This window comes from Marmota flaviventris, chromosome X (genome assembly GCF_047511675.1).
Source record: "Marmota flaviventris isolate mMarFla1 chromosome X, mMarFla1.hap1, whole genome shotgun sequence".
NCBI classification, from domain to species: domain Eukaryota; kingdom Metazoa; phylum Chordata; class Mammalia; order Rodentia; family Sciuridae; genus Marmota; species Marmota flaviventris.
In genome coordinates, this window is record NC_092518.1 from 94,351,237 (window position 1) to 94,369,154 (window position 17,918).

The 17,918-nt window shown below is 45.7% G+C and overlaps 2 protein-coding genes across 4 annotated transcripts in view; one reads left to right on the forward strand and one right to left on the reverse strand.

Annotated features, from left to right (window-relative positions):
* Window positions 1-6,730, forward strand: part of Tmem164 (transmembrane protein 164) — a 166,387-nt gene extending 159,657 nt beyond the window's left edge. For all 3 annotated transcript variants that reach the window (XM_027930773.2, XM_071606684.1, XM_071606685.1), the window contains 2 exons: window positions 742-842; window positions 2,412-6,730. In XM_027930773.2, the coding sequence (XP_027786574.1) occupies window positions 742-842; window positions 2,412-2,618 (308 nt within the window). In that variant the 3' untranslated portion in view covers window positions 2,619-6,730. The remainder of the gene's footprint in view (window positions 1-741; window positions 843-2,411) is intronic.
* Window positions 1-17,918, reverse strand: part of Ammecr1 (AMMECR nuclear protein 1) — a 143,821-nt gene that overhangs the window by 8,204 nt on the left and 117,699 nt on the right. The gene's annotated exons all lie outside the window — the stretch shown is intronic.

Sequence of the window (17,918 nt, forward strand, 5' to 3'; positions counted from 1 at the left end):
GACAGCATCTTAACATTTCATTGAACACTCATGTTGTGCCAGATTCTGGGGCTATTGTTATTCCCTTTTATAAGCAAGTAAATTGAGTCTTCAGGGAGTTTTAACCACTTTCCCAGGATCACATGGCCAGTAAGTGGCAGAGTTGAAGCTTGCACAACCAAGGCCATCTGAGTTTAAAGTTAACGTTCTCAATCACCACATCATACCTTTCCTCAATGAACTAAGAGGAAATAAATGTAGAAATGAAGACTTCATAATTTTATACACACACACACTCATATATATAATCAACAATATATTGTGCATGTATGTGATTCCAAGTATTAATTTAAAAATGAAAGAAAATTATGAGGCATAGAAAAAATGACCAAGGAGACACAGCAGGCATTAGCAGTGATTATATTCTGGTAGTAGAGTACTGGGGCTGTTTTTCTTCTTTTCCTCTATCTTTTTTTTCTACTTTTCAGCATTCTAAATTACCTTTAATGAGCATGTATTATTTTTATAATAAAAAATCATCTCTTTATAATGGCCTCAGCATCGAATGGCAGAACAGAGGTCAGGAAGGGGCTGTTTTGAGTACCCAGCTAATCAGCAAGGCTCTCTCTGAAGTAGCTATCACTGATGGGTAAAAGGGGACAATGAACAGGCTACAACTATGACCTTAGCATCCATGCCCTCATGGGCAGAGGAAAGTGGGTCACTTTTTCCACAATCTCACCTTCTCCCATCTCCCTCCAGGTGCTTACACCCCAGAGCCCCTCAGCAGTTTCCGGTGGGCTCTTCTCTCAACTGGCCTCATGTTCTTTTATCACTTCAGCATTCTACAGATCCTCGGCCTGGTAAGTTTGGTTCAATCCCCTTCTCTCCCCTCTGTTTGGAGTTCTCCATAAATCTTGATAATCCTTCTTGGCGCTGGTGTATCATTTTGTTTTGAAAATACAAGATGCTAAAGGCCAGAATGTCAGATTGTTGTGTCTGGGTTGCTGATTTATGATCCACAGCCTTGGCCTCTCCAAAGAATTTTCTGAATCCTTCAGTAATGTCTGTTTTTTCATCCCTGGGGAGGCAAGGATGCCCTTCACTCCTGGCCACTTGGGTTGGAAACAGTGGGAAATGGTTTGCTGTGGACCTCATGGGGAGTTGGGATTCTAGCTAGCCTTGGCCCCCCTGGGCCTGGGGCAAGTCTCTGACATTGGGTCTGTTCTGGGCCTGCTCCCGGGTTCTTTATTTCCCCTGAGCTGTGTGGCCATGAAAGTGTGTTGTTGGGGACCCCCATTGCATTCTGTGGTGTTCAGAACTGCCTGGAGTGTGGAGAATGGTTGGACTCAGTAGTTGAGTTATCCAGAGTCCAAGATCGCCGGTATTGCAAGGGTGGTTATTAGTGGTAAAGTGAGTCAGGAAGAGCTCAGGGTTGGGGACAGGGTCAGGAGACCCAAGTTGAAGTCCTGATTCTGTCTCTGCTCTAAGTGAGTCACTTCACCTTTGAGGGCAGAGAGTTTTCCACCTCTCTGTAACTTGGTATAATAGCCCTAACCTCCCTGAGAGGTGGTAAGGACTTGTCTTTAGCATGAGCAGACTTATAGGGCTCTGGAAGCCAGGTGTTGTGGCATATCTGGTTTGGTGTGGGCAGCATTAACGTAACAATAGCCGTGTGAGCCTCGTGTGACCTTATCGTGCAGGATAAGAGTGTGTGTAACCTATGTCCCCAGTACCTTTTGGAGAATCAGTCACTTTTCCTCCCTTACCTCTCACTGCTCCCCACTGACATCCTGCATTTCCAAGGTGTCAGTGTGCTCATGTCACCATACATACCATGCTCTGGCCATGCCTCCTATAGGGAGGGCTCCACTCACCCCACTTGTTACCATTATCCCCTGTCCATCTTTCATGAGTCCATTCAGGTGCCACTTCCCTCATGAAATCTTCTCTGAGGACTCAGCCCCCATTCCATATGTTCCTCAGACCTCCTCATGGCGTGTAAACCTTGGTGGGCACCGTCTGGTTTGAGGTCAGATGCAATAAACCGATCGCCCTCACTTGATTGATTGCCAGTTACATGGAGGCAGGGACCATGCTGTTAACTACTCTTTTTATCCCATAATACCTCTCCAGGAACTAGGCACATAGCAGATTCTTAGGAATGGCAACAGGCTCTGGGCACAACTAGAAGTCAAGCCTGAGCAACACTGAACAGCTTTTCTCCTGCATATCCCTTCCCATCACCTCTAATGGGCTGTGGCCTTGCTTCCCTCAGAAAACCCAGGGCAGGGAAACCCGTTCATGAACAGGTGGGGATTGGTCAATCCCTCCTTGTCCTGCCCCCCATTAGGTACAGAAGGCTGAAACGGCATAAGCCAGAGAACGCCTAAGGATGGCGAACGCTCACTCTACCTCCCTTGTCCCTGCAGGTCACCGAAGTGAATTTGAACAACATGCTGTGTCCGGCCATCTCAGACCCATTCTACGGCCCCTGGTATCGCATCTGGGCCTCGGGACACCAGACTCTCATGACCATGACCCACGGGAAGCTGGTCATCCTGTTCTCATACATGGCTGGGCCCTTGTGTAAATATCTGCTGGATTTGCTCCGGCTTCCAGCCAAGAAAATAGACTGAAGGTGCTTGTTTTTTTTTCCTCCTCCCCAAGGAAGCAAGTCCTGACTTGACTTGGAGAACACCCAGTTCTTGATGAAATCATGGGAGAGGGTAGTAGGATGTTGGTGTATTTCTTTTTTCCTCCTCTGTCCTATTCTTCCACCACTCTTCCTTCCTCAGCTCCTCCCCCAGGTTAGCTCCTTGCGCCTGGGGCATGGTGTGGGCCTGGATCTTCCCTTCTTCCTCCCCTTGGCTCTGTCTCCCTGCTCTGAGTGGCCTTATGCGGGGAGATGGTAGTCTGGCTCCCTTGCCCTGCTTGTTGGTGCTTTAACAACAGCTGGTTGAAGAGGCAGGGAACAACAAGCAGTAATTCTTGCAGTATCACAGTAGTGAGATCAGGTTGTGTTTCATTTCTCCACTGCCAGGGACCTCCATGCTCTTGCTGGGATCCCCCTTTGTCTCCAGCACAGCCCCCACTGGAAGGGGACTCAGGCATTTTATCTATACCAGCGGCAAGCCCAGAGCCAAGGGATTTCCCACATAGTGGGCAAAATAGAACTGGCCAGATTCTTCCCACTGCTGTCCCATGACTCAAAGCAGGGAGCTGCCCAGCCACTCCCTCTAGGATGCTGCCCGGGGGAGGAATGGAGGACACTACCAGCCTTAGGGCAAGATTCTGCCAAGGGGCCTATTGAACTGTGGTGATGGTGAGTCCACAGCAAACAGGGTAGAAATATACACAGTGCCAGGCAGGACCCTGTGCAATCTGCCCGTGAGAGCTGAGACCTGACCCACATCCCAATCAGAAGTGAGCACAGGAATTAAGAAATCAATCAATGGAAGTGGTAACTTGAGAAAACTGTGATTTGAATCATTCTCCACATTCATGTTGATAATAGATACCATCCAAATCTCCAGTGCCCCTTCAACTCGTTCTTGTCCTCTCTTTTGGTTTCTGTGTCTCTGTCTCTTAGGCAGCTTCAAGGAAGAGTGAGCTGGAGTTGGGGCTTGGGGTTGTTTTACTTGTTTGTTTTTGGATGCTTGAGTTGGGAGAACCATTGCATCAAGGCCTATCTCTGGAAGGTCCTATAGATCCTTTTCTGGGGTTTGCAGGGTGTGGCCTCACCCTGGTTTGGGAAGCTGAAACTCCAGCCAGTGTTATTTCCCCAGGGCCAGGTTTCTTCAGTACAGCCCGACTCTGCTGAATTGTTCAATGTGGGAAGTGTCACAAATTTCCCACCCTGCCCTCTCAAAAGCCCATGTCTAGGTCAAAAGGGAGCTGTCAAAGGATAGGTCCCCAGGGGTTCAAGCGCTCCAAAAGGAGGAGCTTTTGTTGACAGACTTGCACTTAGTCGTGCGTGCACCTCAAGAAGTGGCTGCATGGCTGCTGACACCTTGCTGACTCCTACTAGGGTCAGGTCTGCTTAAGAACAGAAAAGCAAGCTCCTGCAAGCCTCCCCTCCCCTTCACCACTCTAGACATCCTCATTGCTCTGGGCCAGTTCCAGTATTTTAAGCTTTCTCGTATTAGACCTAGATTGTACTTCTGGCAAAGGTGGTCATGATTTTAGCCAATGGACCTCTAGGAGGCAGTGCCATGCAGGAGAATCTCTGAATAAGCTGAGACCCAGGGAAGCAACCCCAGGAGGGACCATCCATCACAAGATGCCTGCTGGCAAGAGCACAGAGAGCAGCAGAGGAGAACATTGAGAGTCCATGAGCCCCTTGTGATCCATAACCTTCATTTCCTGCCATCTTGGAGGCGGGGCCAAGCTTTTCTTAGCGCCTCTCACTGTAGGGTTACTCTCCAGAAGAGGGACCTCTTGAGCAGCTGGATTCACCCTGCCCACCATCAAGCTGCTATATGTAGGAGTGACTAGTGAGGAAATGTGTGAGGTCTTGGTGCCCATTGACCTCTTTAGAGGTTATGAGAGGAGCCCCTGGAGACCTGGCCTGGACCCTTGGATCTATGTCTCAACTGGGGACCAGCCCCAGAATGCCACAGTGGTGTGACAGTAGGCCCACTCTTCCTCCCTCTTTCTGTGGCATGGCACAGATTTCCAGTCATCTCGGGCTTTCCCCACTCTGCCCTGGTTACAGCTCAGCACCCCATTTTGGCATGTACTTTCTGGTGCTTGGAAGGAAAGAAGAAGTGAAAGCTACTTTCTCCTTATACCTGTTAGGTGAAGGGGAGAAGCATAGAGGCAGGCTGGCTCATGATCATGGAAGTCAAAGGAACAGATAATGGGCCCCATCTACGGGTTCCACAAGGAGTCTTGCCCTCTATTTGGGGTATTGGGGAGCAGTAGGCATCAGAGCTGGTCCGTATCTCTCCCTTACCTGGGGCCTAGCCCACCTGGAGAGAGGTACCCTGATCAGAGGCAAGACAGCCTGCCTTGGGAGTGGCCCCCATACCTGTCCCACAGCAGACTGACAGCTGTCGGCTCTAGTACAGAAGTGAGGGAGAAGCCACAGTTTGCACACCCAGGGATAGAGGGCGCTGGCTTCCCAGTTCCTCCTCAGGGCTTTCCTGTCCGAGCTGAGGCTGTTCCCCAAGCACCCTGGCCCAGCTTCCAGATGCTGTCTGCCAGTGTGTAAGCGTATGTGGAAGTGGCCAGCTGCCTTTCAGACAGCCCCAGGAAGGGAAACCAATGCTCGGTCAGGCCCTCAGGAGGCCTTGGTCAAGGATCTGAGCCAAGGAGCACAGTCTGTTGAGCTGGCCAACTTGCGACCTCCACTCTGAATAGCAGAGAGCTGGTCGCGTCTGCTTCAGGTCCTCCCCATAGTGTTTGGTTTTGTACACCAAAGATCTGGCACACCTTGCTCTGCAAGGCAGTGATGTGCTCCTCTGTCAGCCTGTGGTGTTCTGAAGCCACAAACTCTGCCTCCCCAAACCTCTGTCTCTCTGGGGACTCGGTAGCACTCACAGAAGCTGTGTGCAGGTCCCTTGGGGTAAGCGGGGCAGCTGGCACACTTTACTGTACAGTACCTCAGTCCAGCCGTCAGATCATCCCTTTTGCTGTAGCCTCCATCAGGGTTGTGATATGTGTGACTATTGATGATTCAGTGTTTTGTGACATGGGCACAGCTCCCCACAGATAGCTCAGTGTCAGCAGGTCTCTGCACTGAAGTCAGGGATGGAGGGGGGATGCCCTGGGCATGAGCTGGGTACTCATGAGGTAGCAAAAGTGCCCTTCCCTCTTCCCTCTGCCTCTTCTGGATTTGTGGGCAGTGACCTAGCACCATCTATCTTCTCTGGAAGAGGGGCTTCTAGATGGTTTCTACTGAAGGGGAGGTAGAGGAGGGAGGGGAAAAGGCCATGTGTCACACTGTAGGACAAGACACTAGTGTTGGTTTTGGTCAACTGGGAGCAGGCACATGGGAGGGACTCCTACAGGCCCTGCAGGCTCCTTGGCAAGGCCCACACCTTGGAAGGGGCTTCCTGGTTGCGGCTCTGCCCTCTTTGAGGTGGGGATCCTGGGAGAGGGCATGAGCCTTCCTCTTGTTAATGAGCCCATTTGTGCTCAGGAAAACCTAGTCTCTTGCTGTTCTCCTTGTCTGTAACATTTTTGTACACTGGCTTGATACTGGTGGCACTAAACGGATACAAAAAAAATCCCATGAAAAACAAAACAAAAAGTCATTTCAAGCAAAAGTGTTGCTTTGGAAACTCTTTGCTTTCTTTTAGTATCAATGTTGTGTAACATTTTAAAGACTTCTGCATTTATATTGGTATTATTGTAGCAAAGAGAATAAGATAGGCTGATATGTAACTATTTCTGCTGGGACATTGGCAAATCCCTCTGCCCCTCTTACTATTCCCCATCCTTCCTTGTTCCCAGGCTGGGATTGCTGTGCACTGGGCCCACCCCTCCCCCACCCCTCCCACCCCCATGCAGTGCCTCCCTTCAGAACCAGCCTTTGTAACCTCCCTAGATAGCAGCAGGGTGAGCCTCTTTGTCAGGCTGGTTCTTGGGTGCTCTGTGCCCCTCCCCACCACCAGTTTCCTCACCTCTTGGGATGTTTTGTAATGTGTTTCCTCTGTTTTGTAAAACCTTTTGATTGTAATGAAATGATTTCTGTAGTCACCTTTGGAAATAAATTGTCCTTAATTTGTGTATTTAGCATTCTGAATCTTAGTCTCTGATGTTTATGTTCTTGAAGATCCCTGAATGAAAAGGAACCCTCACAATGGGACTTATTGCTACAATTGTTTTCTTCTTTTACTATTGTTTTCTTCTTTTACTAAGACTTATGAGAACCCAGGAGTCCTGGCCCTGCTTCTCAGAATCCTTTAAGAAGGCCCTCTGCTTTGAAGAGTAGACAAAAGGGATCATTTGTTGGCCTTGCATACTTGGAGGACACCCCCTCCCCAAAGGGTGGCTGGCTCTCAGTAGAGCTCTGCCCTGGAGCAGTGTGGCTGCACTCCTTATTCCCACACACTGCCTGGCTTCCAGGAATCCAGTGGGCCATTTTCTCTTAGCAGGGTTTGCCTTCTGGGGACATTTGCTGGCCTCCTGGACTCATGGTATTCTGGGCCAGGCTGAGGGACTGAGATCAAAAAATCAAAAGCATCATGTTCAGGTCCACTCCACCCAGGGACCTGTATGTCAGTGTTGCTAGCAGGGGATTGGGCTGTTCCCATCAAGGGTCAAAATATCACCTTGGGGAAGAGTGAGTGAAAATTACCCTGCCATTCAGGAACAGTTAGACCTGCTTTTCCAAGGCCACTGGGTCCTACTGCCTTTACACCAGACAGGCCCTGATCCATCTTTTAGCCAGTAGTGCTGCTTCCAGAAGGGTCACAGCTAAGCAGCACAACAGCCAGTGTAAGCAGATCTCACCATTTGCCAGTAGTTGGGCACCCATCTCTGAGAGAGGCAGAGCTCTCCAGTCCTGGAGTAGAAAACTTACCAGCTTGGGAAAGCCATTCCCTCTCTCCCAGCTTCAGATTCTCCATCTGCAAAGCAGTAGCTACACACCTGTGTGCCAGGTGCTAAGTCCCTTCCCATATGCACATGCATACCTGCATGTGCACCTCTGACAATCCCCACAGCCAGTCTGGAAGCTGTTTGATAATGCTGTTCCTGATTGACAAGCAGAATGAGTAAACTAAGGTTCAATAATATATGGAGGGGACTGGGACTAGAAAGCAGTTTCATTAGACCTCAGTGCCCATGTGCTTCTGGGCTCCACTGCCTTTTTGGTGTTCTGGGATTACTAGGGAGATCACTGCTTAAGGACCTCCAGTCTGTATTGAAGAAAGAGAAGAATTGGGCAGTGAGGTATGGACAAGAGAGAGAACGGTGTGAGCCACAATTGCACAAGCAGGGGAGTCAAGGTCCAACCCTGGGCAGCCTCAGAACAGAACCAGAAGTGTGAGAGGAAGGGGGGCCATGCAAGAGCTGGGGAGACAGAAAGAGGCTGGTGGAGAGAAAGCGAGGAAAGGTGGTCTCCTGGCTTTTCTACATCTTCCTTTTCAAGAAGAGAGCTTAAGACCAGCCACCAAGGCCATCATCATCCCTCCCTGTGGGCTAGTGCATCTGCCCTTGCTGCCCATCTCCACTCTGGTCTGTTCTTCTCTGCAGGCAGTGGTCTCAAATGCAAATGTGACTGTATTACTACCCTGCACCTTTGACTAGAGGATAGAGCTCAGGCTCCTTAGTGTGACACCCAGGTTCTGGGCTCTTCAAACATCTTCAGTTTCATCTCACCCCCATGTTTCCAAAAGAACCATGCACAGAGACACTTTGCTCCAGCCATAATGCTCTCACTTTGTCACACCATGCCATTTCCTGCTTCCTTGCCTTTCTTTCCCTTTGCAGTGTTCTCTTAGCCACAGCCTCCTTCGTCCTCCTAATAGCTCCTCTGTGCAGCCCTCCCCAAGCTCCACTCTGTGTTGGATACCTCTCCACTTTGCCCCTACAGCATCTGGTGCCTACTCTGGGCACCATTTACTTCCCTCTTAAGTAACTCACTTCTGGACACTGGGCTCCTTGAAGGAAGAGTGGGGTCTAATTCATCTTCCAGCCCTTGGTACAGGACCCAGTTCGCAGAAGGTACTAAGTGAGGAGCTGAGGGTGTAGCTCAGTGGCAAAGCACACACACAGCCTGTGTGAAGCCCTGGGTTCCATTCTCGGCACCCCCCACCCCACCCCATGAGGGTATTCAGTGAACAAGAATCTTATTTCTGAATGCTAGAAATGGTGGGAGATATTGGTACCTGAGAGAAAACCCTTGGTGGCATAACCCCTTGCACTTCTCATTGGTTTTCTTGGGCCGCTGTGGTTTGCATGGGCCCCTCAAGCCCATCACTTATGAGCCCCATCCTGCTTTTCTGCAGGGCTCTATGTAATTGGGACATACCTTGTAGTTACATGACATAGCTTAATCAGCAACTCTTTTTGTCTTTCAACAGTACATAAAATAATGGGCATCTTACAACCTAAGGTGCCTAGAGTCAATGCAATAGTGTAATTGTTAGCTTGGATTCCACTTCCTCCTCCCCTATGAAAGTCACCTTCCTGCTAGAGGAAACTCCTTTGGAAAAATGTATAAACAAATTTTTAGCATATGGCCTCATTATAACACTCCATCCTTTCTTTCTTCCTTGCCAGCATCCACCTAGGCCAGGCAAGCTTTCTGCTTCCTGCCCAGAGTGGGGCCCATTTTGTTGAGCTGTCTCTTGGGACAGATGGTTTGTGGAATGCGTGAGGGAGGAGGCAGAGTACACCTGCATGAGGAAGCCCCCCATGACAGACGACAGGGAGGGAGCGAGACAAACTAGGCCAAGCAGGCCCCAGTAGAGCTCTGGTTCATTATTTCCCAACCACAGCTTGGCCAGACAGCTCAGGAACTTTCAGGGCTAGTCATTGCCAGATGTGAGGTGAGCTGGCAGGAGTGGGGACACAGGGGAGTCAGGGCCCAGCCTGTCCGGAACCTGCTGGTCTGACTCGAGTGGCTGTCTGGCCCCAAAGAGGAAGACAATAATTTCCTTGCCTCCTCAAATGAGGTAGAGGAAGGTTAGTCTGTGGGCCTTTCAAGGAAAAAAGCACTTTGGCCTAGAACAGCCAGAGCCATGGGTATTTCGTTGCAGTTGTAAATTGCCACCAGCCTTTCCTCAGTCCTGGTAGCCACTCAAATTAAGCTATGCCCTTGTAACCTCTAGGTCATGTTCTTCCAGAGGGGAAAGGGAGTGTCTGCAGTGCAATCCAGGGATACTTGGATGCAAGAAGCAGCTTTTGGACATTTTTCTCCTAGAGAGCTTAGTAAGACATGATCAGCCCAGATTACAGCTGCCCTCATGTAACTGGGTTAAAGTGGTGGCCTACTTAGGCCCCTCCTGCGGTGGCCTCCTTCAAAGCTGATGAGGCCGATTAGGGGGTTATTTCTGAGCTCTAGTTGTATACCCAGAAGCCTGGGGGCAGTCTTCCCCTGACTAGAAAGACAACAACTAAGGCTGGACAGCCAAGAGCACAGTATGCCCTGCCCATCAGAGAACATTGCCATCAGACCTCATGTATCCTTATAAAAGCAATAGCCAAATTATGTCAAGGTGGATACCCAGATTTTGAAATTCAAAGCCAAACCAACCAATGAGACTCAGTCCTACACATTACTATTTCCAGCCCTAGGCAGAGATGGTGGATTGTCAAAATTAAGTCTTCCATGATGGTCACTAATCTTCCACTTGGTAGATTCTGTGCACTCAAGGGAGATGTTACCTAACCTTTCTGAGTGTCCATTTACTTATCTATAATGGGGCAGTAACAATAGTATATACTTCCTAGTGCTGTTGTAAGGATTGAATAGATAAAATACAGAACACAGTTGGTACAGTGCCTGGCAACACATTGTAAGCACTGCTTCTATGTTAGACACCACCACTACCATCACCACCACCACTGTCACCAGCATCGTCCTCATCAAGACAAAGAGTGGATGGTAAAGTGCTCATTCTCTGAAGCCCAACAAACTTGGTTTGAAACCTTATTTTGCCACTTTGTAGCTAGGTGACCATGAATAAGTGACAATTTCTTTAAACTGCATTCTTATTCATGAGGCTATTGAAAAATATATAGCACATGGTTCTTAGCTCATAGTAAGCACTCAATAAATGTTGGTTGTCATAGTTATTAAAAGGGGATGATCAAGGTGAGTCAGTGGTTTCCAGGTGTTGGGGGAGGAAGGTATGAACAGGCTAAACACAGGATATTTTTTTTTTTGGTTCTAGGGGTTGAACTCAGGGGTACATACCACTGAGCCACATCCCCAGCCCTTTTTATGTTTTAATTAGAGACAGGGTCTCACTGAGTTGCTTAGGGCCTCATTAAGTTGCTGAGGTTGGCTTTGAACTCACAATCCTCCTGTCTCAGCCTCCTGAGCTGCTGGGATTACAGGCATGCGCCACCGTGCCTGGCTAACACAGGAACTTTACGGCAATGAAAACATTCTGTATGAGGACTGGGGTTGTGGCTCAGAGGTAGAGCGCTCGCCTACCATGTGTGAGGCATTGGATTCGATCCTCAGCACCACATAAAAATATTTTAAAAAAGATATTGTGTCTACCTATAAAAATACATTCTGTATGATTCTATAATGGTTACTACTTTTCATAATACACTTGTCAAAACTCATAGAATGTGTGATACCAAGAGTAACCCCTAATGTAAACTATGGATTTGGATGATCATGGTGTGTCAATCACGAATGTGAAAAAGACAAACTACACAAATAGAACAGATTTGCAAATCATATATCTAATGATAGTTAAATATGACAAATTCTTAGAACTCAACAGCAAAAAGACAATTAAAAACTAGACAAAGCAAGGCCTCATATTTAAAGCAACAAGCATTCAACAAACAGCTAGTGAACTATGTAACTGATACAGCTGTGGTCACTCCACTTACGAATCTAAAGTCTAAATGAATATAAAGCACATACATAAATTATTTTTCAAAATGAGTATACTCTCAGTAAGTTGGTCATGATTTCATAATGAAACAATTTCTACTTTAGTGTAAATATGGAAATAAAGTTATTTCTGTTAATGAAAAATTGGGGCAAAGAACTTGAGTAGACATTTCTCTGAATAAGATACTCAAATGACCAGTAAGCACATGGAAAAGAGACCAACACCTCTAGTCATTAGGGAGATGCCAATGAAAACCATAATGTGTTTGTCAGCTTCCTGTTACTGTACTGAACACCTGAGATAATTGCTTTCTAAGGAGGTAATGGTTATTTTGGCTCACAGTTTTGGAGGTTTCGGTCCATGGTCGATTGGCTTGTTTCTTGTGGGACTGTGGTGAGGCAGCACATCACAGTGGCAGTGAGTGGTGGAGGAAGAGGCTTACCTTATGGCAGCTGGGAAGCAAAGGCAGAGGAAAGGGACTAGGTCCAATATCGCCTTTCAGCAACTGGACTTCCTTGCATTATGTCCCACCCTTCAAAGTTCCACCACCTCCCTATAGCGTCACAGGATGGGAACCAAGCCTTTAACACATGGGCTTTTGGAGGACACTTATCCAAACTGTAAAAATTATATAATGACTTCACATCTACCAAGATGACATTAATTTTTTTCTTTTAACTTTTTTTTATATTTTTTTAAATTTGTTTTACTTAGTTACACATGACAGTACAATGATCTTAACATATCATACTTTTGAATCAGATGGGATATAATTTCTCATTTTTCTGAGTGCACAGGTTGCAGAATCACATTGGTCAAGCAGGATGATGTTATTTCTTTCTTTTTTTTTTAGCGAGCGAGAGAGAATTTTTAAATATTTATTTCTTAGTTTTTGGTGGACACAACATCTTTATTTTTATGTGGTGCTGAGGATCCAACCCAGTGCCCCGCACATGCCAGGCGAGCGCGCTACCGCTTGAGCCACATCCCCAGCCCCAGTTAATTTTTAAAAAAGGAAATAATGGTGAAGGTAAGTAATAGGATGTCATATACATGACTGGTGAAAATGCAAATGATGGAGCCATGCTGGAATGTAGTTTGGTGGTTCCTCAAAAAGTTAAACATAGAAGAACCACATGACTTAGTAATTTCACTCCAAAGTATGTACTCAAGAGAAATGAAACCATGTGCTCACACAGAAATTTATACATGACAGTTTATGGCAGCAGTGTTCCTAATGGCCAAAAGGTAAAAACAAGCCAAGTGTTCATTATGGTGAACCATAGTGTACATGAAGTATTATTCAGCCATAAAAAGGCACATAGAACTAAAATATGCTACAACTTAGACAGACATTGAAAACATTACACTAAGTGAAAGAAGTTGCATACAAAGGTCATACATTCTGTAACTCCACACACACACAAACATACATACACACACACACACAGAATAGGCAAATTCAGAGAGATGGAAGATTGGAGGTTAATTTTTAGAGGTTGAGAGTGAGGGTTGGAGAGTGGCCTTTCTTCCTGGATATGGAATGTTGTGTTTTTTTTTTTTATATGGAATGTTTTTATGGAGTCATTGATATGGTTTGGAAAAGAGACCTGGTGGTTGTATAATATTACAAATACAATAAATGATGAGAATTGTGTAAAATGATGAGTTGTATTTTATGTAAATTTCATCTCAATAAAAGATACTGTCCCCAAAAGGGGTTGAAAATAAAGGAGTTTCTTTTGTGCTTTCAAGTACCCTGTGCACCCTTCTCACAGGACCTGCTGTCTAACCTTCCCTAGAGCAAAGGATGTTGCATTCACTTTTTCAGCCTGGGGATGATTGTTTGCAATGTCTATTTGACCTTCGAGGCTGCAGAGTCTCCCAGAGCGGTACAAATCCAAATGGGGGATGAAGGAGCCAATTAGACCTATGTACCCTACAGGAGCAATTCCATCCAATTTAACCACTCCACTGGCCCCGTGTTTCACTTTTAAACCCATTATTCATGAGTACCATGGAACACTAAATGTGCTAGGCAAGAAAAACAAGAACCAAATCACCAAGGGGCAGCACTTTATGTACACAGGTCACTATAGCCACCCAGCTCTGCCCTTAACCACAATTCTGGGAAAGAGGCCATTGCTGAGGTCTGTGCCAGCAACGTGGCAATGTCTCCAAGTAGAGTTCCTGGAATTCATTTGGATGTTTGCAGTAAAAGTTTAGGGAAATGTTTGCATTACTCATACCAGTATAGTCCTTAAAAAGGTGGGGTTTTCCACACTTTCCAGTCCAAGTACTTTTTTTATTCTGGATAAAAGACACCTATTTAATTCTCCCAGGATATGTGGGAATGGGAAATATAATTGCTTCATCCAGCTGCCTGGCCAGACCCTATCTCCCATGTGAATACACACAGATCCACTTATGTATGTTGGCACATATGGTAACCTGGGATCATTCTGGAATACCACTTAGGTGGAAATACAAGTTTCATGACATGACTTAGCAACTCCTAGTTTTAAATCCGCCTGATGTTCAAGCAATGGCTGTGATTCTCCCCAGCTTTCTGTCAGTTAAAATGTGATTTAAACATGCTATTGGGTACCAGTTGTGCTTTCTGTTTTACAATATCCCAAATACTGCCTTCCTGCCCTTCCCACATAGCAGGCAATTCAGAAGGCTACTCTAATTTCCCTTTCCTTGTCATTTACCCTCCTCCTGCCCCACGTAAGGACTCCTCACAACCTGTGCGATGATTGTTTGACCAGTTAGTGTACTGTAAACTTTCTTCTCCTCCCTATGCCTCAAGGAAGCCTCTGCAGCAAATTCTGTCTCGTCTCTACCCTGGTCACAGGAAGGCCTGACACCTCTCAGAAGGCAGCTTTGCAGTATAGAACACAACTTTCAGCTGTCATATACTATTCTGCATGTCCATAAATATATTTCCTATACAATTTCCTAACTTCTCTCCCAACCACCTTGCACATTCCTGCTAAGGAGCAAAAGAGACACATTGTGGGAATAGAAATGATCTCCTCCTCTAATCACAAATCATGTGGTGCTGGCATGTTGGTGAGCCCCCTCACCCCTGCATAAAAGGCCATTTCCCAAAGGAGCAGATACAACTGTGCCCTAGCCGCTCAGAGATGGAAGTCATTTAGTGAAACCCTGTAAAGCCAGCCCACTGTTGCCTGGGGCCCAGTCTGAAGGACTTTTTCCAACTAGACCAAGCTTCTTATATCCCCCTCCCAACTCTTAGCTCAAACAGTAGACTGTTAATTTTTCTTACATAATGATACTATATTCATTCTGAAACCAAGCACGGTTCCGTGCCTCTTGGGGACAGGCACTCAATAAATATTGATGGATCACAGTGAGCCTGACATTTGGGAGGAAAAGGCAAAAAAAAAAAAAAAAAAAACCCTGTCATTTCATCAAATAATGGCTTCCCAAAGGCTCTCAAAATAACTGGGAGTGTTGAGGCTTCAGTAATGGTTTTCAGATTGCCTTGTGAGATCCTGGGTCCTGTTGGAACTGCTCTAAATTTTCTTAAACATATAATTCAGAAAACACATTATGTGTAATATTTTAAAACTGTAATAAAAATGGAAGAAAACACTTAACAGACACCTAATGTGTCACATCCAGAATAGCAATTGAAGACCACCAATTGTTAAGAGCTGTGAGTTGACTCATTTCTGTTTTGAAACCTTGGGAGTGATGCTTCTTCCTGTATGATTTTTTGCAAGCCTTGACTCATTGGTTCAGAATGTCGTGGCTACACTGGATTTTCACAACTTAAATTACTTGGGACCTTGCTAACTTGCTGAGGCTGGCCTTGAACTTGCAGTCTTTCTCCCTCAGCCTCCCAAGCCATGGGGATTACAGGCGTGTGGCATCACGCCCAGCTATGTACCCACTTTCATAAAATTATGCAAGTAAGATAGCTAACTCCTTCTCTATGCAAATCAAGACCTTCTTGCTGTTGTACAATCAATTAAAAATATAGAACTAGAGTCCTGAGACTGGAACTGCCACTTCTACCCATCACCCCCGTAACACATTTTTTATAGGCATTAAAACAGCCCTGTTGTTCTCAGAAATTGGCATACATTTGTATCTTATAGCAATGAAATACTGATTTTAATCTCATGTTTTTAACATAATAAGGTATCATCTAAGATTTTGATGAAAAAATGAGTGTCACTTCCACCATGGAGAGAGATTAATGCATGAAGAAATTATCTGCCTCTTGTGGTCTGGATGAATCCTGTTAGAATGAGAGCATGACCTCAAGGATGCCGTGGCAGTTGGTGAGCAGAGTCATATAATGCAGCCACTACCCAACTACATGATCCAGCCTTAGCAACTCTACATCTCACCTGTGTTAAGTTAGGTAATCATCTGCCATAATGGAAATCTCCAAGGGCAGATCACTGTTTTTGTAAAGCACATGCCCTACACCAGCTCTCTGGGTGGGTCTGTTGAAGCAATTTGAGATAGTCACCATGTGTATGATTTTGCTTTCTGGGATTTCAGTTGCTGCAGTCAACATGGTTCAAAAGTTATTATGTGGAAATTTCAAGAAGTAAACAAGTATTGGGGTGGGGCGGCTGAGACAGGAGGATCACAAATTCGAAGCCAGCCTCAACAAAAGTGAGGTGCTAAGCAACTTAGTGAGACCCTGTCTCTAAATAAAGTACAAAATAGGGCTGGGGATGTGGCTCAGTGGTCCAGTACCCCTGAGTTCAATCCCCAGTAACCCCCAACGCCCCCTCCCAATTCTTAAGTTTTAAATTGCATACTGAGTAGTATGGTGAAATTGCCTATCATCCTGCTTCCTCCTGCTCAGGATGTGAATCATCCCTTTTCCAGCATATCCACAATCTATATCCTACACACTAGTCAGTCATTTAGCAGCCATCTCAGTTATCAGATTGTTACAGTACTGCAGTGTTTGTGGTCAGGTAACCCTTATTTTACTTAATGGCCCCAAATATAAGAGCAGTGATGCTGGCAATTTTATTACAGTATATTGTTATAATTGTTCTATTTTATTATTATTAACCTCTGTGCCTAAACTATACCATAGGTATGCACAAGGGAAAGCCCTAGTGTATATATAGGGTTTGGTGCTACCTGCAGTTTCAGGCAACCCCTGGGGATCTTGAAATATATTCACTGCAGATAAGGGGATCTACTGTACATCAAGGGGGTGATATTTTTTGCAGTGCTGGAGATCAAATCCAGGGCCTCAAACCTTAGGCAAGCACTCTATCACTGAGCTACACTTTACAGTCCTGAAGGGTTTTTTTTTTTTAAATTTTTTGGTGCTGGAGAATTGAACCCAGGGGCACTCAGCCACTCAATCCCAAGCCATTTTTGTATTTTATTTAGAGACAGAGTCTCACTAAGGTACTTAGGGTCTTGCTAAGTTGCTGATACTAGTTTTGAACTCACAATCCTCCTGCCTCAGCCTCCATAGACACTGGGATTATAGGTGTATGGCATTGTATAAAGTTATAATTAAGTTTTGGGGATCAGAAGGTAAACTCACTTCTGAACAGTTCTTCTAAGGCTTCCATTTCTTGAAAGATTTCTATCATTAGGCTTGGAGTCTGGAACATTAATAGATCATGCCATGAGACCACATATATCAAGGAAGGCCTTTTCAAAAATATTTTTTAGTTGTAGATGGACACAGTATCTTTATTTATGTATTTTTATGTGGTGCTGGGGATCGAACCAGTGCCTCACAAGTGCGAGGCAGGTGCTCCACCACTGCGCTACAGCACCAGCCCCCAAGGAAGACCTTTTAATGTAGCAGCTGAAAACAAAAACGTGCAGGGCTTGCCTCAGTAGCATTCTCCCATTCAGTTTTTCCTCTTGAAGGTGAAAAGCCTTGGCAAACAGATGAGAAGGTATCGGAGTTTAACCAACCTAAACCCACACTTGTCTCAGCTCATGCAGTCGGAGCTGCACAAATTGGGAAGAGCCAGTGGGAATGGGCAGTCATTCACTGGTTCTCCTGGCTGGTAGCTCTGAACTAAGTGTGATTTCCCCACAGCACTTTCTCCGGCTCACGCTGATAGGATCCCATGGATATGACACTATTTTCCACCAACAGAAAGGAATTGCCTCATGCTACATGCTGTGCTTGCCCTCTGAAGCAGTAGAGCTATTTAAAAGGTGTCCAGTGAGGCATAAAATCTAAAGAGAAAATGCAGAAACTCTGGGAAGAATTTAGGTAGGTGAAGTGATTAGTGAAGTTGAAATCTGTCTAGACCATTGAGGGAACCACTAATATTATATCCTCAACATAACCACTAACATACATACATACATACATTTTATATATATATATATATATTATTTTATATATTTATATATATTATTTTATAT